Below are 25,861 nucleotides of genomic sequence, written 5' to 3'. Positions count from 1 at the left end.
AGGGCCGCAGGTTCTGAGAGTCGGGTTAGAGAGGGCTGGGACCTGCCTGCGAGGGCGGGGCTGAGGCAGCCCGAGTCACTGCCCAGGACTGTCCCCTGGGCCCCAGCCCTGGGAGGCCAGCCCTCCCTGCACGTGTGTGTGTGTGTGTGTGTGGGGGGGGTTGCCCTGCCCCCAGGGGAAGGGGCCGGGAGGGCAACCAGGAAGTGTGTGTGTGTGTGTGGGGGGGGGGGCTGTTGTGGGCTGACAGTCCTGAGTCCCCCCAAGTGGGTGTCTGGGAGGTCTGGCTGGAGGCATGCCCCAGACCACCCTCCTCACCCCCAAATATCCCAGTGGAGGAGCGGGGGGGGGGGGGGAGAGGTGTGGGGGGGTAGGCAAGAGCCTGCTTTTCCCAGCTCAGTGGTCGGCAAACTGTGGCTCACGAGCCACCATCGGCTCTTTGGCCCCTTGAGTGTGGCTCCTCCACAAAATACCACGGCCTGGGAGAGTCTATGTTGAAGAAGTGGCGTTAGAAGAAGTTTAAGTTTAAAAAAATGTGGCTCTCCAAAGAAATTCCAATCGTTGTACTGTTGATATTTGGCTCTGTTGACGAATGAGTTTGCCGACCCCTGTTCCAGCCCAGGGCTTAGGCCAGGCTGCTGGAGGGCCAGGTGACGGGCGGGTGGCACACGCAGAGGGTGGGCGAGAGGAGGGGCGCTGCAGGTCTCCTGTCCCCGCTGGGCACCGGCCTGGTCCTGCCCGGTCCCTGGGGAGGCCTGGCTGGGTCCCTTCAGGGGGTTGGCACCAGCTGGCAGTAAGGGGCAGGGTCAGGGTTCAGCAGTTCCTGGGGAAAGCGAGAGAGAGGGACTGTTGTTGGGGTGAGAGTCGGGGGAAGACAGAAGAACCAGCTAGAGACTGGGAGACACAGCGGGAGACACACCCATACAGAGGATGGCAGCCGAGACGGAAAGAGGCTTAGAGACACGAGGGACCGGGAGAGCCAGAAAAAGCATTTGACCTGCTCCAAACCTATCAATAAGAAGCTCAAGACCCTGAACTAGCACCAGCCTGTCTTCCTTCAAGGGAGGGGGCGACATAGATGAATGAATGAGAGAGAAAGATTCAGAGAAGGATGAGAGGACACAGAGAAACAAGAGGTGTGAGGAGATAGAGTTGAGAGAAAGATAAAAGGAGGGAGGGTGGGAGGGAGGGAGGGAGGGAGGGAGAGGGGGGGTAGGGAGACATACCCGGGGATGTGCAGACAGACTCAGGCACAGAGAGAGAGACAGAGACCCAGGGGCAGACGGGGGTGGGGGTGGGAGGTCTGAAGGGATTGAGTCCCTGGCAGAGGGATGGGCCTTGACTGCTGTGTGCCCCTGGGTCTTCCTGACCCTCTGCACCAGCTCCACGGGGTCCCCCCACCCTCCTGCCTCCCCGCCTCGCACCTGGTAGTGGTGGTCCTCCGCCTGAGGTGGCTGCGGTGGTGGGGGCGGGGGCTGCAGGGGCGGGGGCTGCAGGGGCGGGGGCTGCAGGGGCGGCGGCTGTGAAGGAAGAACACAGGTGAGCCAGGCCTGGCATCTCCCCCCTCCCACTTCCCCCCTCCCCCCTCCCTCCTCCCCCCCTCTGCCCAGTGGTGCCATTCCCCTTCCCCACGGCCCCGCCCTGAGCCTCAGTGTTCTCCTCTGAGAAATGGGTGAGAGGGCACCGCCTCCCGCAGCCTGACCATCCCCCCAATAACGCCGAGCCTCCCCCGCCAGCGCGTGGCTCCACGTTTTCAGTCTTAGCTTCCTGGGTTTTTCTCCTCTTACTTCATTTCGTTCCTATTTCCTGGAGCCTCCCCCTGAGGGGAAAGGGACTCTATGCTCCGGGCAGGAAGCAGAGACCAGAGGGAAGCGGAGCCTCGGCCTCAGAGAGGAAGGGAGCAGGAGAGAGAGAAACATCAATGATGAGGGAGAAGCATTGATCGGCTTTATCCTGCACGCCCTCCACTGGGGGTTGAGCCCACAATCCTGGCATGTGCCCTTGACCGGAATCAAACCTGGGACCCTTCAGTCCGCAGGCCGACGCTCTATCCACTGAGCCACACCGGCCAGGGCTCCTCTGGCCTTTAAAGAAGAAGGATGCTGGAGGGGCAGCACAGCCAGCGGAGGGGAGGCGCCAGGGCGGAGCGGGCTGGGTGAGGGGTGGGGCTCACCGAGGCGCCGCCCATGGACCCCGGGCCACGGAGGGGGGACGCCAGGAGGACCGGAGACCGCACCGCCTCATAGATGTTGTCGTCACCTGGAGCAGAGGACAAGGGGAGGGACAGCTGACAGGTGGCCCACAGGCCCCCTCGGCTGCTGTCGGCACCCATTCATTCATTCATTCACCCAACAGTGGTGCGAACCCCTCTTCCCGCCCAGCCTGTGCCAGGGACCAGCAGAGACGGAGGCAGCCCGGGCCCGCAGCCCAGTGGGGGGACAGACCTGCCCTGGAGGGGTGTGGGGAGGGCTTCCTGGAGGAGGGACCATCTGAGACTGGGAGAGAAGTGAGAGCTATGCACAGGCCACAGAAGTGCATGCAGAGGCCCAGCAGTGAGAGACCCGCCATGTTTATTTTATTTTATTTTTTTCCCCTTCTCCCTCGCCAGGATATGTTACATTGATTTTATTTTTATTTTGTTTTTAATTTTTAAAATTGATTTCAGAGAGAAACATCATTGATGAGAGAGAATCATTGATTGGCTGCCTCCTGCACGCCCCACACTGGGGACTGAGCCCACAGCCGGGCATGTTACATTGATTTTAAAGAGAGGAAGGGAGGGAGACAGGAACATCCATTGATTGATTGCCTTCCAAACGCATCGCGACCAGGGATCGAACCCAAAACCTAGGTAGGTGGCCTGACCGGGACTCGAACCTGCAGCCTTTTGGTGTGTAGGACAACGCTCCAACCACCTGAGCCCCTGGGTCAGCCCAAGCCTGGCGTGTGTGAGGAACTGTAATGGGTTTGTTGAGTCTGGATGTGTATATATTTGTTCTGTTTTGCTTATTTGTTTGAGGATGGGGATGTCACAGGTGAGAGGTGAAGCCAGGAAGCCAGTGGGGGCTGGTGTATGGGAGTCCTTGAGAGGCAGGGTGGGGAGCCCCGACTGCATCCCCTGGCACTGGGGAGCCTTGGAGGCCTTTGAGTAGAGTGACGTGGTTAGAACGAGGAGCTGGGTGTGGGGTGTGGGAGGGGGAGGGGAGGTGGGCTGAGGCTGTTGGTGGCTGGGTGAGTGTGGTGTCTGGGGACAGAGTGGCAGACACTGAGCAGAGGAGACAAACAGGTTTGGGTGAGTGCCTATGCCCTCAGAATCTGTGAACTGAGTCTGGGGGCCCCAGAGAGGGCTGGTGAGGCAAATGTTTGGGAAGCCCCCAGTAGGGGAAGGCAAGGGGGTTGTTGCTGGGGGGAAGAGGAAGGAGGTACGAATGCCCAGGTAGCAAGTCAAGGCCCCAGCTTACCAGTGTTGTGGCTGGGGCCCAGCTCCGGTTTCTCTGTGGTCACCATCCTGGGGGTGAGGGGAGGAACCAAGGTTAGTGCAGTGATGATGTCAGGGGGGTGGAGAGAGGCCCAGGGGAGCCGGAAAGCCCACCAGGCCCCAGAGAGCCATGGTCCCTGCTTCTGAGTGAGCCAGGACGAGGCCTGTCCCTGCCCACGTCTCTTCCCCCATAATCCCCTGCCACACAGCCCTTCCTCAGTTTCCCAGCCTCCACCTTATGCCAACGAGCAATGTTCCCCCAAAGTCACCATTTATGCAGACTATCCGAGCAATTCTGCTCCATCCACCTGCTCACCATTTCCTTACTATTTCTCTTTCGGCCCCGCACTCTGAACCTGCCCGGTCCTTCCTCTGCAGCCGTTGAGCTGCGGGGGAATAAACCTGGAGCCACCGGGGCCTTTCTTGTCACGCCTGGGAAGGAAGCCCCTCAGAGGAAAGCAGAGCTGAGAGATGTATGGAGAGTTTCCTGACAAAGTCGAGTCCCTGGATCCAGCCGTACCTGAAGCTCATGTAGGACCAAAACACTTGCTAATTCTCCATAAGCCAGTTGAAGCGTCGGGGTTTAGTCCCCCGCAAAGCAGAATCCTGCCTAATACCGGACAGAAAGAGCCTCTCACCTCAGGAGTTCCAAGCTTTGGTGAGACTGTGTAGGAGCCAGAGGCTTCCTTGCGGAGGAATCAGTTAGTGGGATGGGTTGAGAGGGGGTTGGGGAGGAGACAGAAGGGACGCAGAGTGCCCCGGGGCCCTGTACCTGTGCCTCTGGCCCCTCCTGCCTCTGGTCACCAGGAGATAGGCAATGCTGCCGATGAGGAGGGACGCGGCGGCCAGGGACCCGATGAGGATGGCAGCCACGACCCCCGTGCTCACGGGCAGGCGTGTCACAGGCAGCTCCGGGGACTTTTCTGAGGAGGAGGAGAGTGATCGTAGAGCACCGATGTGTCACTGCAGCTTCCCACCCCGGGCTCTCTCTCTCCCGCTTTTCAGACCTGAGCTGATTCCACTGCACAGAGAACCCAACATGTCAGCAAGGTTGTGGCTCAGAAAGGCTGTGGGTTCGATTCCCTGTCAGGGCACGTGTGGAAGGCAATTGATGTTCGATGTTTGTTTGATGTTTCTCTCTCACATCGATGTTTCTCTCTTTGGGGAGGGACTATAGGGGACTCAACTTGAAGCGTTCTCAAACTCAGTATGCCAGATTTGGGACAAAGCCTACCGGACTTCTAACACCCACCACGAGGGCCCCCAGCCTTTAATATCAATTTGGACACATGTCCCGACCCTTTTGGGCAGCTGAGTTCATAGACAATGAGGTCAGAATCCTGGGGTTCGAGTCCCTGCTTCCTACTGGCTATGCTGAACATGGGCAGATTGCTCAACCTTTCCGTGCCTCAGTTTTCCCATCTGAGAAATGGGGATAATACGAATACCTCCCTTATAGTGTTGTTGTGAAGATTGAATGAGTTTACACACACACACACACACACACACACACACACACACACACCTCAATTCTCCAACAAAGCAGAGTCTATGCTAGGGGTGTCGAACTCAATCAGAGAAGGGGCCAAAATCTAAAATCCAGCCTAAATCGCGGGCCGAATGGTTTACTGAACAGTCATAAACTGACAATGTCATAAACTGACAGCGGAGTGCAGTGATGACAGCGCGGTGCGGGCCACAGTGCAAGGCCTGGCGGGCTGGATTTGGCCCGCGGGCCTTGTGTTTGACACATGTGGTCTATGCCATTGACAGATGAGGCAGAGAGAGGTGAAGTGGCCTTCCTGAGCGCTCACGGTAAGCGATCACACCTGGACCGCCTGGGCTACTAGCCGCTCTGTGTGGCTTCTAAAAGACGGCTGAGTCCTCAGAGCCCTGGAATGGTGGGGATGAGCTATGTCAGGCTCGGAGCAGGTCAAGACCGTCATTTCCAAATGGACTAGAGCCCCCCCCCCCCCTCTCTCTCTCTCTCTCTCTCTCTCTCTCTCTCTCTATATATATATATATATATATATATATATTCAAATTAATAAATGTTTGCATATTTCATCCATCTCCCTAGGGCCTAGAAGTTTATCTGTTCAAAGTGCTCAAAACCCATTTTAAACTTTATTCTTGTCACGGGGGAAGCGGATAGCCTGTGCCCAGGCTTGCCTGGTATTTGGGCATTCAGAAGTAGTCTCCGTCCCCAGGGAATGGCTAAGTTAGACGCGTTTTGCAGATGTAAATCCAAGGCCCAGGGGGTCACTTTGGGCAGAGGCTAGAAAGCTGTTTCCTTTTCCAGAAGCTGTCCCAGCCACTTTTCCCCTTCTAACTTCCCCAATCCCCATAACAGCCGGTACAACTCAGGGGCTTCCCTGAGTGACTCAGGAGGTGGGGCAAGACCGGCTGTGTTCTGGCTCAGGGAGACTCCCAGCGCCTGTCCTCCCCACTCCTCTCACCAATCGCCCCATCTTCCCACAGTATCAGAGCCCCCTCGGCCAGGACCTGCCTGCTCTGCCGCCTGCTGCCCAGCCCACCAACCCACTCGCATCCCCCCCAACTCCCTTCCTGTGTTGGTTGTCCGGCCTCCGCCCATGCGGTTCCCTCTGCCTGGCATGCACTCCCCCGCGTGCTGGAACTCCTCCTCACGTCCCCATTCCAGCTCTTCTGGAATCTCTCTGATGAACCGGCCGAGGAGAGTCCGGACACACCTTTTCCTCATGGCTGGCTTCCTTAGCTCTGCAATGAGGGTCTTCATGCTGGTGGAATGGCAGGTGGGTGTCTCCCAGCACCTCTACCACACCACCATGTGGACAGGGGAACGGCAAGGTCACGTCCCAGAAGAGCATACAGGCGCAATGAACTTTGGGAAAAATAGTAACTCACAGGCTTTTTGGAGGGAGTGAACCCAACCCCAGTTCTGCCTCGGGCCTCGTTAACATATTCCCCCGATCAGTAGAGACCCAGCCCTTGCCACAGCTGATTGGATCAGGATGGGCAGCAGTACAGATGTAAGCCGATCAGAACTCTCCATTCACGTGGCCTAAGTCTGTAGCCAGCAAACTGCGGCTCTCTGAGCCACATGCGGCTCTTTGGCATTCAGAGATCATAATAATCTGGCCACTCAGTGTATTATGTTCCACACATGGTGGTAGATGTTGGATGATAAAAAGATGAGTATGGCAGAAACCTGTTTGGCTCAATGGATAGAGCATCGGCTTGGGGACTGAAAGGTCCCGGGTTCGATTCCGGTCAAGGGCATGTACCTTGGTTGCGGGCATATCCCCAGTAGGGAGTGTGCCAGAGGCAGCTGATTGATGACTCTCTCTCATCAATGTTTCTAACTCTCTATCTCTCTCCTTTCCTCTCTGTACAAAATCAATAAAAAAATATATTTAAAATAGGCTATAGGCAGACATAGCTACATATATTTCAGTGAGTTATATGTTTAAAGTTGTGTTCTTAGGACAGCTTAGGACAATGAAAGAAACAAAATACAACGTTTAAACACTACTGAAAAATAAATAAATAAAAAGATAAGTATGTTCTATTTCTCTTATTTTGAAGACTTACTCTCCTAGGGAGACCACCATGTGAACTGGTAAATTAGAATTCATTATGAAATTCAGAGGTAACTTTGGGGACATAGATGATGAGTGATCTAGTCTGCTTATTATTGGCCACCCCCCCCCCCCAGCTTCTTTGAAATATAATTGACATAACATTTAAAAAATATATTTTCATTGATTTCAGAGAGGAAGAGAGAAGAAGAGAGAGTTAGAAACATCAATGATGAGAATCATTAATCGGCTGCCTCCTGCACACCGCCTACTGCGGATGGAGCCCACAACCCTGGCATGCGCCCTTGACCGGAATCGAACCCAGGACCCTTCAGTCTGTAGGCTGACGCTCTATTCATCGAGTCAAACAGGCTAGGGCGACTATAACATATCATGGAGGTTTTTACAGGTAAAAAATGAGTTCCTCTAGGCCAGTGGCTCTCAACTGGGGTGACTTTGCCCCTGGGGGACACCTGGCAGCTTCTGGAGACAGTTTTGGTTCTCCTGCATCCGGTGGGGAGAGGCCAGCGATGTGCTCTGTGGCCCACAGGGGGCAGGAGAGCCCCTGCGCTGAAGAATCAACCCGTTCAGCAGAAACCGGTTTGGCTCAGTGGTAGAGCGTCCGTCTGCGGACTGAAAGGTCCCAGGTTCGATTCCGGTCAAGGGCATGTACGTTGGTTGCGGGCACATCCCCGGTAGGGGGTGTGCAAGAGGGAGCTGGTCGATGTTTCTCTCTCATCGAGGTTTCTAGCTCTCTATCTATCTCCCTTTCTCTCTGTGAAAAATCAATAAAATATATTTAAAAAAGAATCAACCAGTTCAAAATGTCACTAGTGCCCGGCTTGAGAAGCTGTGTGCGAGGGCAAGGGTGGGGACCGTTTTTCTCCCAAGGGCCATTGGGACATTTCTAACATCATGTGTGGCCGTACGAAATCATCGACTGAAAAATCAGCGCCCCGCCGCACGGCTCAGCGGTTGAGCCTCGACCTATGAACCAGGTGGTCACAGTTCAATTCGCCTGGGTTTTGGGTTCGACTCCCAGTAGGGGGCGTGTAGGAGGCAGCCGATCAATGATTCTCTCTCATCATTGATACTTTTATCTCTCTCTCTTTCGCATCTCCTCTTTGGAATCAATAAAAATATGTTGAATAAAAGATCCAACCATTAAAAAAAAAAAATAGCCTGCTGTATTTTGTCAAACAATTAACTCATCCCTAGTGCCTTGGCAGGGCCGGACCAAATGGTTTCACGGGTCTTTACAGCCCTCGGGCCCTACATGGTCCACCCCTGCCCGAGGGCATGTTTACAACAGTAACTGCCCCAAGCAATGGCAGCCGCTGCTGCTGTCCAGTACCTTGTCTTTTGTGCTTTGTCCAGAGCGGATTCATCAAAAAACACTTGCTGTGTGAGTATGAAGATTGCGCTCTGGACCGGGCATACCCTAGGTCAGGTGTCGGCAACCTGCGGCTCCAGAGCCGCATGCGGCTCTTTTGAAGCTTTACTGCGGCTCCGACAACTTGCGAGCCTGTGTGAAAATGAAGGTAAGGTCTTACAGCCCTGATGTGCTGACACTGTGCACTGAGGATCAGGAGCAAAAATCCCATTAACCAGGTAAATTCAATATTTTAATTAGCTATTAATTTGCAAAAATGTATTTTACATTGTTAAGTGAAAAAGTCCTTTTTTTTCTTCTTCAGATTGACAGCTTAACTGCACAATCCGGTAGATAGCATTAAGGTAAGAAACAATATTTGCAGTGTTATATTTGTTTTAAATGTCGCAATGGTTTTGCTGCTCCCAGGTTTTTTTTTTCCTTCGGAAACGGGTCCAAGTGGCTCTTTATGTCTTAAAGGTGGCAGACCCCTGCCCTAGGTGCTCGATAGTGTTTCGTGAATGAGCGCGTGTGAGGAGTAAGTGAGATGGTCCCCTCGCCAGGTCTGTCTCTGTGTTTGTCCTTCAACAGATGCTTAGTCGGCTCATGCCCGTGGGGAGTGAATGCCTTCAGAGCCTGGCTCGCAGGAAGTGCTCCATCCACGGGTGTTAAATAGAGGACGTGTTTGCACCGGGCCCAGGAGCCTCCCCAGTTCCTCCCCCAGCCCCCAGCGCTCACCGGGCACCTGGACCTCCGTCTTGGCCCGCATGGTCCACTCGGGGTTGACGTGGACCTCCACGTGGTAGGTGCCGCTGTCCCTGGGCTGGGCGCCGCGCAGGAGCATGGAGCCGTTGGGGAAGCCCACGATGTCACGCTGCTCCCTGGCGCTGCCATCCCTCTGGGGCCGCGGCAGGTCCGGGATGTAGGTGAACAGCCTTGTGCCTCCGTCCGTCTCCTTCCCCCGGTACCAGATGAAGTCCTGGAAGGTGTCTGGGATGCCCTGGACAGACAGGAGGACGTCCTGGTCCTTTTGAGGTCGCTCCGGGATCTTCTGGATGCGGAGGGCTGCCCAGGAGCCTTGGGGGGCCCAGAGGGCCAGGACGGAGGCTGCGGGGAGTGACAGGGAGGCCTGAGATGGGAGGTGTGTTGGGCAGGGACCATAGCATTCTCTGCCCTGTTAGTCCTCCTCTGAGGGTAAGAGCTCTCTCTCTCTCTGAATGTTGCTCTTTGGAAACAGTGCTGGAATTGATTAGTAATGTCTGCCCTGGGTTCCGGAGTGGAGACCTGGGTGTGGATGCCACAGATTTGCCATCCTGTTGGTCCAGGAGGTTTTCTGCTCTGAGATGCTGTGTGGCCTGCTTCTAAGCACTGGGAGTCTCTGAATTCATTACTTTATTCATTTAACTCAAGCATGTTGAACTCACAGCCCGTGGGCCGCAAGGGGCCCACAATGAATATTTTTGCAGCCCAGCCAGTATAACAGTATGTAAGAAACGTTTTAATGAAAATGTCATAACTTAATTTTTACAATATCCTGTTATACATAATCTATCTATATAAAAGGCTAATATGCTAAGTGTCCTTCCCACCTTCCGACTGGTTGCTATGATGCACACTGACCACCAGGGGGCAGATGCTCAATGCAGGAGCTGCTGTGATGGGCACAGAGAAATGGCACCATGGATCTGGCACTCACAAAGCAACAGTTGGCTTTCCCCAAGTGGGACACAGGCCCTGCCACCAACCTAAAGCAACAGCCCACCAAATCACAGCCAATGCTGCTGAGATCCCATGGTGCAAAATGCAGCCCATACATAGCCCAGTCTGGAAACAGTTGCTGTGGGTGCTGGGTAATGACATCACATGGCAACACCCGGCTTTCTCTCCTTAGCAACTAGCCTCCTTGGAGTTCCAGGAACATAGGAGAAAACATTTTACACTTCAACCAAATGTCTGTGAAGCTTTTTTCCGTGCCTCATCTCATTTGATCCTCACAGAAGTCCTGGAGTAGGCAGATAGGAGACTCGGTGGAATCCTATTTTATTTTCATTAGCCGGAAAACTGAGATTTAGAAAACTTAGAAACTTGACCTGACTGAAAAGAAGAAAGAAATGGTGGGCCTTGAGAATGACTTCAGGTTTTCTCACTGTGCAGAATATAGTCAAACACTGCTGCAGTTACATATTTTACCCTTTGTTCTCCCTGCGTGATCTATAGTAATAACCTGCTGCCTGTTGATATTTTCTGCTGTGTTGCTGACAATGACTTGAAAGAGAAGTTGGGGTGCTTCACTGGGCTGGAAAAGGTTTAGCTACATCAGAAAGCAGGTCTAATTAAGCAAGTTTGCTTTATACACATAAAAGGCTAAGTTAACCGCTCAATGGCAATACATGTAAAGCTCTTGCTGGCACCAATCCTACGTGTGTGTTTCGATCTGTCATTATCGATCGTGAATTTGGTTGACACTTATATTATGAAGAAAGGGTGAATATCGATATTAAAATATTCTAATTAGAGGGGCGGAGACAAGATGGCGACCAAACAGATGGACTTGTTCTGACCCTGGTCCCAGAACAGATAAAAGCAGCGTCTGAGTCGCTCAGGGAGTATTGATTGGCAGCTAAGGGGCAGTGGAACTCTCAAGGAAGGTAAGGAAGGGTCTGATGGACAGGATTTCCTGACCAAGCGGCCAGTACTGCGGTGGCGGCGGCTGCGGCGGAGACCTCTCCAGGAGCTACGGGCTCAGAGGGAAGGCTGCGCCATCTTACCAGGAAAGGAGGATCTTCTCTGAGGCCTGGAAAACCCACCGCAGAGGAGTCCATTGAGCAGCTGTGACGCCCCAATCGGCGCAAACACGTGGATTCAAGGGAGTTCTTCAATCACCCACGGAAAGGTCAGAGTTTGCGGGGATAGCGTGAGGGTTCTGGGTCCCGCAGCGCAGGCAGCAGGCGCGGAGCTCCCGTGAGGCCCCGCCTCCACTGTAGCCGCAGAGCCCCCGCTGCCCATGCCGAGCTGCGCCCAAAGAAGGCTGAAGCGAGAATCCTGCCCGGCGACACCCAGTGCTGGGTTTGGCGTAATCTTCCCCAGAAGCGGGACTTTTTTAAAATGCCAGGGGACACGGGACAGATTGTTAAGAATCGCGGCTGTCCCGCCAAAGGCGGAACATCTGTACACCTTGGTGCCTGATTCCCTTCACCCCCTTGCTTCTGAATACTAGGGAAGGACTGCCCAGTTGGGTATATCTGGGGAAATTGTAGGGGGAAATTGCCTTCCTGGAAACAAGGGATCGGAGCCAGAAGAGATAGTCTGGGAGCCAGTTGGCACTCTGCCAGCTAGAGCCATAGAGAAAGAAGGCCAGAGCAACCAAAAAGACTGGGAGGTCAAACCAGAAACACTGCCACCTAGGGGCTGAATTACAAACTGCTTTTTTTTTTTTTTTTTTTTACTTTTAATTAATAAAAAATAAATGGACACAAATAACTAAGATATAGCCTACTTAAAATTAAGGACTACCTTACAAAACTGAGGTGCAGTGGAATGCTGGGAACTGCAAGACTGTCTGGTCAATAACAGAGGAAGTGAATGACCACTACTGCACATTTTTATGCTAATTTTACTATTCTTTATTTTATTTTCATTTTTTACATCTTTTATTTAATTTTCATTTTTTATATCTTTTACTTAAGAAACAAATTTTTTTCTTTTTTCCTTACTTGATTTTACCATTTCAATTATTACATTTTTCAATCTCTATCATCACTATTACTACTGCTATTTTGCAATTTTTGTTTCCTTTTTTTAAATTTTTCTCTCCAGTACCATTTTATTTTTTCTTTATTTTACATTGGGAGTGATCTTCATTCTATTTTAATCTCTACTATAACATCATTCAACCCTATCTCAACTCGACCATTACACCATCACTCTCTTACTAAACTTTACCATTTTAGTCTCCTGTGTATCCTCTCCCTTTCTGGCTTTAGTTTTTCCTCTATTCTTCCTTGTATACCCACTGCTAAAGCTCTCACTATACTTATAGACCTAAGTTCCAACCCCTGATCCAAGTGTATAAATACCACTCTCTGCACTATATTAACTAGTTAAAAACCAAAACAAAACTGTTCTCCTCTCTATCCTTTTGCCATTGTTTGTGTGAATGTTGATTATTGTGAATTTTTATGCTTTTTAGTGAAATTGTTATGCTTATTCCTGTGTTGTTATTGTTGCTTTGTATTTTTTTTTATTTTTTTATTTTATTGTTTCTTTTTTTTAATTTTTTTTAATTTATTTTTTTATTTTTTTAAATCAATCTTTATTGTTCATATTATTACAAAGGTTCCTCATTTCTTCCTCCCTCCACCAGGTTCCCACCCCACCCTCTGCCCCCTCCCCATCCCCCATTGTCCTCATCCATAGGTGCACAGTTTATGTTCAGTCTCTTCCTCCCTCCCTTTCCCCGATAGTAAATCCCTTTTCAGATAGTAAATCAGTTACTTAGCATTTTCTCATATCAATAATACCTCCACATGCCCAATGATACACTTCACACAAAAGACATTTTCAAATAGGTCAACCAGCCTCATCCAAGCCCCACCCAAGGCACTCACAGATCAACACCCCAGCGCTATACTAACTCAACACATCCAGATCTAAGCCTTCATCACTTGATTCAGCAGACCCTCAAGTTCCCGCAAAAGTTTCCAGCCATGTCTGAGAGGCAGCCGTGGGCAGGTACAGGCGAGGAGCAAGCTGTTTCGGGCCTGGCTGCTCCGGGCCTGGCCTCTGTTGCTCTGGTTCGTTCCACAACCAGCTGCTCCGGGTCTGGCCACTGCCGCTCCCGACCTAGTTGCTCTGGACTTGGCTGTTGCTGCTACAGGCCTGGCCGCACCCGACCCGGCTGCTCTGGGACCGGTTGCTCCGGTCCCGGCCGCTCCGGGCCTGGCCACTCCCAGCCTGTCAGCCGCTGCTCTGGGCCTGGCCGCACCAGACCCGGCTGCTCCGGGCCTGGCCGCTCCCAGCCTGGCAGCCGCTGCTCCGGGCCTGGCCGCTCCCAGCCTGGCAGCCACTGCTCCTGGCCTGGCCGCACCAGACCCGGCTGCTCCGGGCCTGGCCGCTCCCAGCCTGGCAGCTGCTGCTCCGGACCTGGCCGCTCCCAGCCTGGCAGCCGCTGCTCCTGGCCTGGCCGCACCAGACCCGGCTGCTCTGGGCCTGGCCGCTCCCAGCCTGGCAGCTGCTGCTCCGGGCCTGGCCGCACCTGACCCGGCTGCTCCGGGCCTGGCCGCTCCCAGCCTGGCAGTCGCTGCTCCGGGCCTGGCCGCACCAGACCCGGCTGCTCTGGGCCTGGCCGCTCCCAGCCTGGCAGCCGCTGCTCCGGGCCTGGCCGCTCCCAGCCTGGCAGCCACTGCTCCTGGCCTGGCCGCACCAGACCCGGCTGCTCCGGACCTGGCCGCTCCCAGCCTGGCAGCCGCTGCTCCTGGCCTGGCCGCACCAGACCCGGCTGCTCCGGGCCTGGCCGCTCCCAGCCTGGCAGCTGCTGCTCCGGGCCTGGCCGCACCAGACCCGGCTGCTCCGGGCCTGGCCGCTCCCAGCCTGGCAGTCGCTGCTCTGGGCCTGGCCGCACCAGACCCAGCTGCTCCGGGCCTGGCCGCTCCCAGCCTGGCAGCTGTTGCTCTGGGCCTGGCCGCTCCCAGCCTGGCAGCTGCTGCTCCGGGCCTGGCCACACCAGACCCAGCTGCTCCGGGCCTGGCCGCTCCCAGCCTGGCCGCCGCTGCTCCGGGCCTGGCCGCACCCGACCCGGCTGCTCCAAGCCTGGCCGCTCCCAGCCTGGATGCTCCGTGCTTGGCTACTGCTGTTCTGGGCCTGGCTGCTCCCAACCCGGCTGCTCTGGACCGGGCTTCTCCGGGCCCAGCCACTCTGTGTCTGGGTGTTCCTGGACTGGCCACCCTGGGCTTGGCCGCCTCTGCCTCAGGCCTGGCTGCCACTGCCCCAGGTCTGGCTGCTCCAGTGCTGGCCGTTGATGCTCTTGTTCTGGCTGCTGCTGCTCTGGGGCATGGCCACTGCTGCTCCGGGCCCAGCTGCCACTGCCTTGTGCCTGGCCACTCTAGGCCTGGTCGCCGCTGTTCCAACATTCTGTCCCTTTTTTCTCCTTTTTTTTTTCTTTTTTTAAAAAAAACCAAAACGCATTTATGTTGCAATGTTGGCTGGTGCGTTGAGTTCTGACTTAGTCTTTGATTTTTCAAGATCTTCTTTGTATTCTTTCTTAAGTAATTTTACTATCATTTGCTCTCACTTGATTTCTTCACATTGAGAACTTCTTTGGTTTCTTCCTCCTTGTCCTGGGAGCTCAGCAGGTTGGCCTGTGGCACCCCTTTGTTCTCCGTGGGCTCCCGAGCTGCTCCAGCCTGTTGCCGGGGTCGGCGCCGCCCAGGAAGCAGCCCCCGTCCTTGGCTCCGTTGCCAGCACTCAGCAGTCGAAGGCTCAGGGGCACCCCCCCCACTGGGGGCCCCGTCGCCCGGCTCCTTGCTGGCGCCCGGCTGGCCGGTGTCCGGCAGGGGCTCCTGCTCCTCGTGGCGTTCCTCCAGTCTGGAGCTTTCTTTCTCCCTCCCACTAGGGGAGTCCAGGATCAGAGTCAACAGACTGTCCTCTGCGCACAGTGTGCGCGACTCCGGGGGCTCGGCCTTTCGCCGCGCTCCCAAGACTCCACCTCACAGCTCCGTCTCCCCCTGCCCGAGCCTGGGTCCCCAGGGACTGGCCCAGACCTGGAGTTCGGGGCGGTCTGGACTGAGGCTCAGAGCTGCCGCCGGAGGCTTTGTTTCTTCCGGCTAGGGTAATCCAGCATCAGAGTCAACATTCAGTCCTCTGCGCGCCATGTGCGCGCGACTCCGGGGGCCCCGCATTTCGCCGTCCCCCGGGATTGTCTCCCCCTGCCGGAGCCTGGGTCCCCAGGGTCTGGCACATAACTTGGGGCTCAGCGCTTCCGGTTTGGGGGTTCAGCCCAGGCTGGGGGTTCTATTTCCTTCCTGCTAGGGAACGCCAGGCAGCACCCAGCCTCTCCTCCTCTCCGGCTGCGACCTCTCCGTGCGCGCGTGTGTGCGAGCGCGCAGCATGTCTCCGTACCTTAGGCTTTTTTTCAGCTCCTCTGATTTTCCTTCTGGTTTTCTCCCTCCTTCCTATTGTAGAGTTTTCAGTCAGTCGACTACCTGTAGCTCTGGGCAATGTCCACTCTACATTTTAGTTGTATTCCCTTGAAATTGTTGTGAGCTGCTGCGGCTAGGTGTATACCCGAGCAGCCATCTTGGATCCTCTCTGCCGCTTTGTATTTTTTTTAAATCCTCTGTTTTTGTTTGTTTTTTACTTCTGTATATCATAGCCTTACTTAATAATAGTGGATATTGTAGTTTGTATTAATCTCCAAGTATTGTTGCTGGCATTGGCTGGGATTAATGGTTGTTCTATGGGAATTTTCCATATATATATATATATATATATATATATATATATATATATATATATATATATATATGTAGTTTGTTTCCCATTTCTCTTTTAGTCTGCTTCTTCTCTCTCTCCCTCTCTCTTTTTTCTTTTTTTCGTTTTCCAACTTCATTTTGTCATTACTTTTTCTTCTTCTTTTTCTGCCTCTTTATCCCTCTTTTTTTATTTACTTATTTATTTTTTAAAATTTTTTCTTTATTTTATTTTTACCTTTCTTCCTTCTCTCCTATCACCTAATTTGCCTTTCTCTAGTGGTCACCTTTATTAGAGGCTATTAATATCGTAAATACATTTCTGTTAAGTGCCTCTTTAATTGTACCTGGTAGTGTTGTATTTTGTGCCTTTATATCAATGCAGGAGAAGGAACACCACATAACCAGACATCCTGAAAAGAGAGATCATGGGGAGACAAAGAAATAGCCTGCACATGAAAGAAAAGCAGGCATCACCAGAAAAGGAAGTAAATGAGTCAGTGGCAAGCAACATACCAGAGCAAGAATTCAGAGTAATGATCATAGGATGGCTAAAAAGAATGGAAGAGAAATTTGACAATAACCAAGAAGAAATGAGGAAGAACCATGAGGGATTGAAGAAGAACCAAGAAGAAATGAAAAATGACATCGCTACCATGAAGAACTCAATAGAAAGCATCAAGAGTAGACTAGATGAAGCAGAGGACCGCATCAGTGAGCTAGAAGACAAGATGGAAAAAAATACCCAATTAGAGCAGCTTCTAGAAAAAAAGATTAAAAAGCAGGAGAGCCTACGGGAGCTTTGGGACAATGCAAAACAAAACAATATCAGAATAATAGGGGTTCCGGAAGGAAAGGGAACTGAGGTAGACATGGAAAACGTATTTCAAGAAATAATGACAGAAAACTTTCGTGAGATAGAGAAGAAAAAACCCACACAAATCCAAGATGCTCGCAGAGTCCCAAGCAAAATGAATCCCAGAAGACCGACGCCAAGGCACATTATAATTAAATTGGCAAACACCAACGACAAAGTAAGAATCTTAAAAGCAGCCAGAGAGAGACAGAAAGTTACATATAAAGGAACCCCCATCAGACTAACAACTGATTTCTCAACAGAAACTTATCAGGCCAGAAGGGAATGGAATGAAATATACAAAGTCATGCAAAGGAAGGGTCTGAATCCAAGAATACTGTACCCAGCAAGGCTATCAATCAAAATTGAAGGTGAAATCAGGAGCTTCACAGACAAAAAAAGACTAAAGGACTTTATCTCCACCAAACCAGCAATGCAAGAAATCCTAAAGGGTCTGCTGTAAAAATAAAGAAATAGGAAGCAAAGAAGGAACACAGGGGTATAGAATAAAAATGGTGTTAAATGAGTACCTATCATTAATAACTTTAAATGTAAATGGTTTAAATGCTCCAATAAAAAGACATAGGGTAACAGATTGGATAAGAAAACAAGACCCATACATCGTTGTCTACAAGAAACCCACCTCAGAAAAAAAGATGCACACAGACTGAGGGTGAAGGGATGGAAAAAAGTTTTCCAGGCAAATGGAAATGAAAAAAAAAGCTGGGGTAGCAATACTTATATCTGACAAATTAAATCTCAGAGTAAAGGACATAACAAGAGATAATGAAGGCCACTTCATAATACTAAAAGGAACAATCCAACAAGAAGAAATAACCCTGGTAAATATATATGCATCCAATACAGGAGCACCCAAATACATAAAAAACAAACAAACAAAAAAACTGTTGGAGGACATTACGGGAGAGATCAATAGCAATACAATCATAGTAGGTTTTAATACCCCACTGTCATCCTTGGACAAATCCTCTAAACAAAAAATCACCAAAGAAATATCAATCTTAGCCGAAGCTGGTTTGGCTCAGTGGTAGAGCGTCGGTCTGTGGACTGAAAGGTCCCAGGTTCGATTCCAGTCAAGAGCATGTGCATTGGTTGCGGGCACATCCCTGGTGGGGGGTGTGCAAGAGGCAGCTGGTCGATGTTTCTCTCTCACCGACGTTTCTAGCTCGCTCTCTCTCTCTCTCTCTCTCTCTCTCCTTTCCTCTCTATAAAAAAAATCAATAAAATATATTAAAAAAAAGAAAGAAATATCAATCCTAAATGACTCACTAGACCAGATGGAATTAATCGACATCTTCAGAACATTCCACCCCAAAGCCACAGGATATACATTCTTCTCAAGTGCACATGGGTCATTCTCAAAGATAGACCATATTTTGGGACATAGGCAAAGTCTCTTCAAATTCAAGAAGATAGAAATTATATCAAGCATCTTCTCAGATCATAATGGCATAAAACTGGAAATTAACTACAATAAAAATAATCCAAAGAAATCAAACACATGGAGACTAAACAGCATTCTATTAAACAAGGACTGGGTTACCAGAGAAATCAAGGAAGAAATTAAAAACATCTTGGAAACAAATGACAATGAAAACACAACAATCCAAAATCTATGGGACACAGCAAAAGCAGTTTTGAGAGGGAAGTTCATATGCTTACAAGCCTATTGCAAAAAACTAGAAAAAATGGTAACAAATGATCTAACTCTACAACTCAAAGAGTTAGAAAAAGAGCAGCAAGAAAAGCCTAGTGTAAGCAGAAGGAAGGAAATAACAAAAATCAGAGCAGAGATAAATGACATAGAGACCAAAGAAACAATACATAAGATCAACAAAACCAAGAGCTGGTTCTTTGAAAGGATAAACAAGATAGATGAACCTCTAGCCAGGCTAACCAAGAAACAAAGAGAGAGGACCCAAATAAACAAAATCATAAATGAAAGAGGTGAAATAACAACAGACACCACCGAAATACAACGGATTGTTACAAAATACTATGAACAACTCTATTCCAACAAACTGAACAATCTAGAGGAAATGGACATATTCCTAGAAAAATACAACCTTCCAAAACTCAATCAGGAAGAATCTAAAAATCTCAATAGACCAGTGACTTGGGAAGAAATTGAAACAGTCATCAAAAAGCTTCCAGCAAACAAAAACCCAGGGCCAGATGACTTCACAGGAGAGTTTTACCACACATTCAAGGAAGAACTAAAACCTATCCTCCTCAGACTATTCCAAAAAATCCAAGAGGAAGGAACACTTCCAAACTCCTTCTATGAAGCCAGCATCACTCTAATACCAAAACCAGATAAAGACAACTCAATGAAAGAGAATTACAGGCCAATATCCCTCATGAACATAGATGCCAAAATCCTCAACAAAATTCTAGCAAATCGACTCCAGAAGAACATCACAAAGATCATACACTAAGACCAAGTAGGATTTATTCCAGGAATGCAAGGATGGTACAATATCCACAAATCAATAAACGTGATACATCACATAAACAAATGGAAAGATAAAAATCATGTAGTCATATCAATTGACGCAGAAAAAGCATTCGATAAAATCCAATACCCTTTCCTGATTAAAAACTCTCAACAAGGTGGGAGTACAAGGATCATACCTCCACATAATAAAACCTATATATGATAAACCCACAGCCAACATTATACTCAAGGGGCAAAAACTAAAACCATTCCCTCTAAGAACAGGAACAAGACAGGGATGCCCACTCTCGCCACTCCTGTTTGACATAGTACTGGGAGTACTAGCCATTGCAATTAGACAAGAGGAGGAAATAAAAGGCATCCAAATTGGAAAAGAAGAAGTAAAGTTATCCTTATTTGCAGATGACATGATATTGTACATAAAAAAACCCCAAAAGACTCCATTAAAAAACTAATTGACTTAATAAATGAATTTGTCAATGTAGCAGGATACAAAATTAACGCCAAGAAATCCATGGCATTCCTATACACCAACAGTGAAACTACAGAAACAGAGACTAAAAAAGCAATTCCATTTACCATCGCACCAAAAAAATTAAGATACCTAGGAATAAATTTAACTAAGGAAGTAAAGGACCTATATGCGGAAAACTACACGACACTGAAAAAAGAGATAGAGGAAGATGTAAAGAGATGGAAGAACATACCATGTTCATGGATTGGTAGAATCAACATCATCAAAATGTCCATACTTCCTAAAGCAATCTATAGGTTCAATGCACTCCCCATTAAAATACCAACGGCATATTTCACTGACCTAGAAAGAACTCTCCAAAAGTTCATTTGGAACAATAAAAGACCCCGAATAGCCACAGCAATCCTGAGAAAGAAGAGTAAAGTAGGAGGGATCTCAATACCAGACTTCAAACTGTATTACAAAGCCACTGTTCTCAAAACAGCCTGGTACTGGCACAAGAATGGACATATAGATCAATGGAATAGAATCGAGAACCCAGATATCAACTCAAATCACTATGCTCAATTAATATTTGACAAAGGAGGCACAAATATACAATGGAGTCAAGACAGTTTCTTCAATAAATGGTGTTGGGAAAATTGGGCAGACACATGCAAAAGAATGAAACTAGATCACCAACTTACACCATACACAAAAATAAACTCAAAATGGATACAGGACTTAAACATCAGACAGGAAACCATAAAAATACTAGAAGCATCCACAGGCAGCAAAATCTCAGACATATGCCAGAAGAACTTCTTCACTGATACTGCCCCTAGGGCAATGGAAGCTAAAGAGAAAATAAACAAATGGGACTACATCAAAATAAAAAGCTTTTTTACAGCAAAAGAAACCATCAACAAAACAACAAGAAAGCCCACGGTGTGGGAGAACATATTTGCAAATAATACCACTGATAAAGGTTTAATCTCCAACATCTACAGGCAGCTGATACAACTAAATAAAAGGAAGATGAATGATCCAATTAAGAAATGGGCAATGGACCTAAATAGAATATTTTCAAAAGAAGATAGAAGGAAGGCCAAAAGGCACATGAAAACATGCTCAAAGTCACTAATTATCCGAGAGATGCAAATCAAAACAACAATGCAGTACCATCTCACACCTGTCAGAATGGCCAACATCAACAAATCAACAAAGACAACTGTTGGCGAGGTTGCGGAGAAAAAGGAACCCTCGTGCACTGCTGGTGGGAATGCAGACTGGTGCAACCACTGTGGAGAACAGTGTGGAGTTTCCTCAAAAAACTGAAAATGGAACTCCCATTTGACCCAGTAATCCCACTCCTAGGAATATATCCCAAGAAACTAGAAATACCAATCAGAAAGGATATATGCACCCCTATGTTCATAGCAGCACAATCTACAATAGCCAGAATTTGGAAACAGCCTAGGTGCCCGTCAGCAGATGATTGGATCAAAAAACTTTGGTACATCTACACAATGGAATACTATGCTGCCATAAAAAAGAAGGAATTCTCATCATTTGCAGCAACCTGGATGGAATTGGAGAACATCATGCTGAGTGAAATAAGCCAGTCAATGAAAGAGAAACACCACATGACCTCACTCATTTATGGATAATAAAGAACATTATAAACTGATGAACCAAAAGATGGATATAGAGACAGTAAAGCAACAAGCAGACTGTCAAATTACAGTGGGGAGGGTAGGGAGATCTGGGGGAGATAAGAGATCAATCGAAGGACTTGTATACATGCATATAAGTACAACCAATGGACATAAAACTCTGGGGTGGGAAGGTATGTATGCAAAGGAGGGAGGGTGGCAAAAAAAAATCAATAAAATATATTAAATTCTAAAAAAAAAAAAGATGTACGATTTAAAATTATAAAACTTGTAGAAGGAAAAATTCATTGTGACCTTGGATTAGTCAGAAATTTTTTATTTATTTATTTATTTATTTATTTATTTATTTAAAAATATATTTTATTGATTTTTGTACAGAGAGGAAGGGAGAGAGATAGAGAGTTAGAAACATCAATGAGAGAGCGTCATCGATCAGCTGCCTCTTGCACACCCCCTACTGGGGATATGCCTGCAACCAAGGTACATGCCCTTGACCAGAATCGAACCCGGGTCCCTTCAGTCCCCAAGCCGACGCTCTATCCATTGAGCTAAACCGGTTTCGGCTTAAAAATATATTTTATTGATATTTTATTGATTTTTTACAGAGAGGAAGGGAGAGAGTTAGAGAGCTAGAAACGTAGATGAGAGAGAAACATCGACCAGCTGCCTCTTGCACACCCCCTACCGGGGATGTGCTGGCAACCAAGGTACATGCCCTTGACCGGAATCGAACCCGGGACCTTTCAGTCCGCAGACCGACGCTCTACCACTGAGCCAAACTGGCTTCTAGTCAGAAATTTTTAAAATAAAACTCAAAAAAAGCATGAACCATAAAAAAATAATAAATAAAATATTTTAATTAATTTCCTTTCAATGTGCACAAATTCGTGCACTGGGCCACTAGTTATTAATAATGAACTACAATGTCCGATAATGACTGCTTACGATAATCGTGTTGCATTCATTTCCCTTATGCACCATACGTGCAGGTGCACCATTTCTCTCCACTAATACCAGCAGCGAATATTTTAGCAGCCAATTGCCACATCATTAGTCTTGGACTGACTTGTTTGGTGTGCACAACAGGAAATATTTCGCTTTTGGAGAACAAGAAAAATAGGTTTATTTGTGTTATGCTTGTTAGTTTGTGTAGCTATTCAGTGTCTGGTAAGTTCATGTTCAAGAAAAAATATTAATTTTTATTAAAATGTTCTATTCTTTTATGTTAACAATGACTCATTTATTTCAGCCCTTTGTATTCAGCATGTCTCCATCAAAATAAACCTACGTTTCTATGAAAATTGAAGCTTTGGCCGAAACTGGTTCAGCTCAGTGGATAGAGCATTGGTCTGCGGATTGAAAGGTCCCAGGTTCAATCCGGGTCAAGGGCATGTACCTTGGTTGCGGGCACATCCCAGTGGGGAGTGTACAGGAAGCGGCTGGTTGATGTTTCTCTCTCATCGATGTTTCTAGCTTTCTATCCCTCTCCCTTCCTCAACTAGTTGATTTTTCTCTCTCATCAATGTTTCCAGCTCTCTATCCCTCTCCCTTCCTCTCTGTAAAAAATCAATAAAATATATATTTTTAAAAAAATTGAAGTTTTTGTGTTTTGTGTGACCCATGTACACTTAAACCTTGTCTATTTGGCTCATGTTAGCCTTTGACTTTGACATGCCTAACCTAACCAATACTTATAAGCACATATATTATTTATGCTAAAATGCCAATTATACATGGTAAGTCTAAAATTCCCTTGATATCTAGGCCCTGGTTCGCTGCAGGGAACGGAATACACAGATAAATTCCTGCCCTCGTGGTCCTAATATTCTAGAACATTCCCTAGATAAAATGGTGATGGGGTTGTGACTCTGCTCCTCCCCCTTTCACCCTCCCTGACAACGTTTTCTTCTCCCAAGGGGAAACCCCACGGCCTGGGCTGAGGCCCAGCGGCTCGCCTGGGCGTTGGGGGCGCGTGTCCTTACCTGAGAGCAGGAGGCCCTTGGAGAAGTGGCACAGGGTCCCCGCGGGCATCTCCATCTTGGCGTCCTGTGGAGGTGCCACCTGCTGGGCACCGAGGGGGCTGGAGGGTGGGCTGGGCCGTCTGCAGTGACCAGCTCAGTGAGGACCCTGGGAGAGCCTCCCAGACACGGGGCAGCCGCCAAGCCGACACCCTGCACCCTGTGCTCAGGCTCCTGAGCTTCCCCTGTGCTCCCCGGGGTGACGGTGCAAACACAGGTTGGACCTGTTCCTCAGAGACTGGGGAATGAACGTGCTGGGGTTTCCCGGCACTCCTCCCTCACCCCTCCATCCTTCCCCGCTCAGCCTGACTGTCAGGAGCAGTGATTATAATGGCAGTGACAGTGGCCTCTGGTTCAGCAATGCCCCTGCCCTTCCCAGGCCTGACACGCACTACTGCCTCACTCAACACCTTTGAGTAACCTTTCCCATTTTATTAAAACAACAACAACATTTTATTGATTTTTTACAGAGAGAAATGGATAGTCAGAAACATCGATGAGAGAGAAACATCGATCAGCTGCCTCTTGCACACTCCCCACGGGGATGTGCCCACAACGAAGGCATGTGCCCTTGACCGGAATCAAACCCGGATCCTTCAGTCCACAGGCCGACGCTCTATCCACTGAGGCAAACCGGTTAGGGCAGCTTTTCCCATTTTAGAGATGAGGAAACTGAGGATAAGGAGAGGGGCAGGTCTTCCGGAAGGGGGAGATGGGATTGGACGTGTGGCCGGCTCACTCTAAAGCTCTTAGCATGGCTTTTCAAAAGCATTCATTCATTCATTCATTCACTCATTCATTTCAACACACACTCCCTATGCCAGCTCCAGGCTGGGTGGTGCCGGGCACAGGGATGATTCAAGCGACTCCTGCCCTGCTCTCAGTCCACAGTGGGGCTCCCATGTCTGCGTGTGTGTGTGTGTGGGGGGGGGGGTGGGGGTGGGGAGGAGGGGGCAGACCCATCTCCAGATAAGGATGGTACGGAGTGCTCAGCACTGGGATGGAGGAGCTCGGGGGCTGGGAGAACCCAAGGGGATGCTTCCCTCAGCTGAGGGGCAGGGAGGGCTTCCTGGAGGAGGGGGCAGCTGAGAGCTGGAGTAGGAGAAGGGATGAGGCAGAGTGCGGTGGGCAGGCAGGGCAGGGTGAGGTGAGTGTAAACAGCAAAGGCTCTCAGTGCTTTGAGGAAGCTGCTGAGTCCTGGGTAAGCTGGGGCCGTGGGAGAGGGCAGCCTGTGGGAGCGGGCGTGTGGCTGGAGCAGTGGGAGGGGTCAGTCTGTTGGGACAGAGTCCGGGTGACGGGAAGTCCAGGGTTGTGCTAATACCACATCGCTATTGTAACATAAGTGTAGCCCTGGAAGGCGTGTTTAGGTGGTTAGAGAACAGGCTCACATACCAAAGGGCTCGGGGTCCAGTCCCTGTCAAAGGCTCATACCTGTGTTGCAGGTTCGATCCTGGCCCTGGTTGGAGTTTGTGTGGGAGGCAACCAATCGATGTGTCTCTTTCACAGTGATGCTTCTCTCTTTCTCTCCTCCTCCCTTCCTTCCACTATCCCTAAAAACCAATGGGAAAAATATCCTCAGGTGAGAATTAACAACAAGACAAAACTATATATATATATATATATATATATATATATATATATATATATATATATATATATTAATTCGATGCCTTTAGCTGAAACCAGTTTGACTCAGTGGATAGAGCATCGGCCTGCAGACTGAAAGGTCCCAGGTTCAATTTCGGTCAAGGGCATGTACCTTGGTTGCGGGCATAGCCTGGGTAGGTGCTATGCAGAAGGCAGCTGGTTGATGTTTCTAGCTCTCTGTCCCTCTCCCTTCCTCTCTGTAAAAAAATCAATAAAATATATATATATTTTTAAAAATCGATGCCTTCAAAAACTTAGTTCCCCCAAACCAGCCACTTTCGGATGCTCAATGGCCCCACGTGACTCGTGGCTATGACATTTTACAGAGAAGATATAAAACATTTCCATCATTGTCGTGGGAGTTCTATCAAATAGCGTTTGCCTAAGATTGAGGGGAGGAAAGGGGAGATGGGGAGGGGAGGGCAGTGCCAGGGGAGATTTCTGTTGCAGGAAGAGGGAACACCAAATGGGGGTGCGTATGTGTCCTTGACGCACATCAGATAGTAGGAGAACCCAGCACCTTCCCTAACCCCCAGGCTGGAGAGAGAGAGAAATCTCGACTTTGAGCCACCTGGAGGGGCGGTGTGGCCCGGGGTGTCCAGGTGTCTGAACTAACACAGACCCCAATGCGGCCCTATTGCCACTGTAAACAGGGCCCGGCTGTGCATAAAGCCAGCTTTCCTGAATTTTCAGTTGTCGAATCTTCTCTCTCTGTCCCAAGAATGACTTTGGTTCCATTTCCATTTTTTTTTAATTTTTTTTTTTTTAAGAATAGATTTATTATAGAAACTTAGACTAAAAAAAAAAGAGGGTAAAAGTCATCCATCTTCCAATTAACCAGAGAGAAAGTCATTGCTA

General features: G+C 49.2%; 1 protein-coding gene across 1 annotated transcript; it reads right to left on the bottom strand.

The window, feature by feature from the left end:
* Positions 1-617: 617 nt before the first annotated feature.
* On the bottom strand, positions 618-23,375 carry CEACAM19 (CEA cell adhesion molecule 19; the record flags this gene model as incomplete). Its single annotated transcript, XM_084860778.1, has 7 exons — positions 618-820; positions 1,422-1,517; positions 2,171-2,256; positions 3,459-3,505; positions 4,248-4,398; positions 9,146-9,514; positions 23,321-23,375. 7 exons carry the CDS (start codon positions 23,373-23,375, stop codon positions 767-769), a joined length of 858 nt encoding a protein of 285 aa, XP_084716904.1. The 3' UTR covers positions 618-766.
* Between the last annotated feature and the right edge of the window lie 2,486 nt (positions 23,376-25,861).

The sequence above is a fragment of the Pipistrellus hanaki genome (genome assembly GCF_964339955.1).
Source record: "Pipistrellus hanaki genome assembly, chromosome: 15".
NCBI classification, from domain to species: domain Eukaryota; kingdom Metazoa; phylum Chordata; class Mammalia; order Chiroptera; family Vespertilionidae; genus Pipistrellus; species Pipistrellus hanaki.
This window is presented reverse-complemented; position numbering and strand designations above follow the sequence as displayed.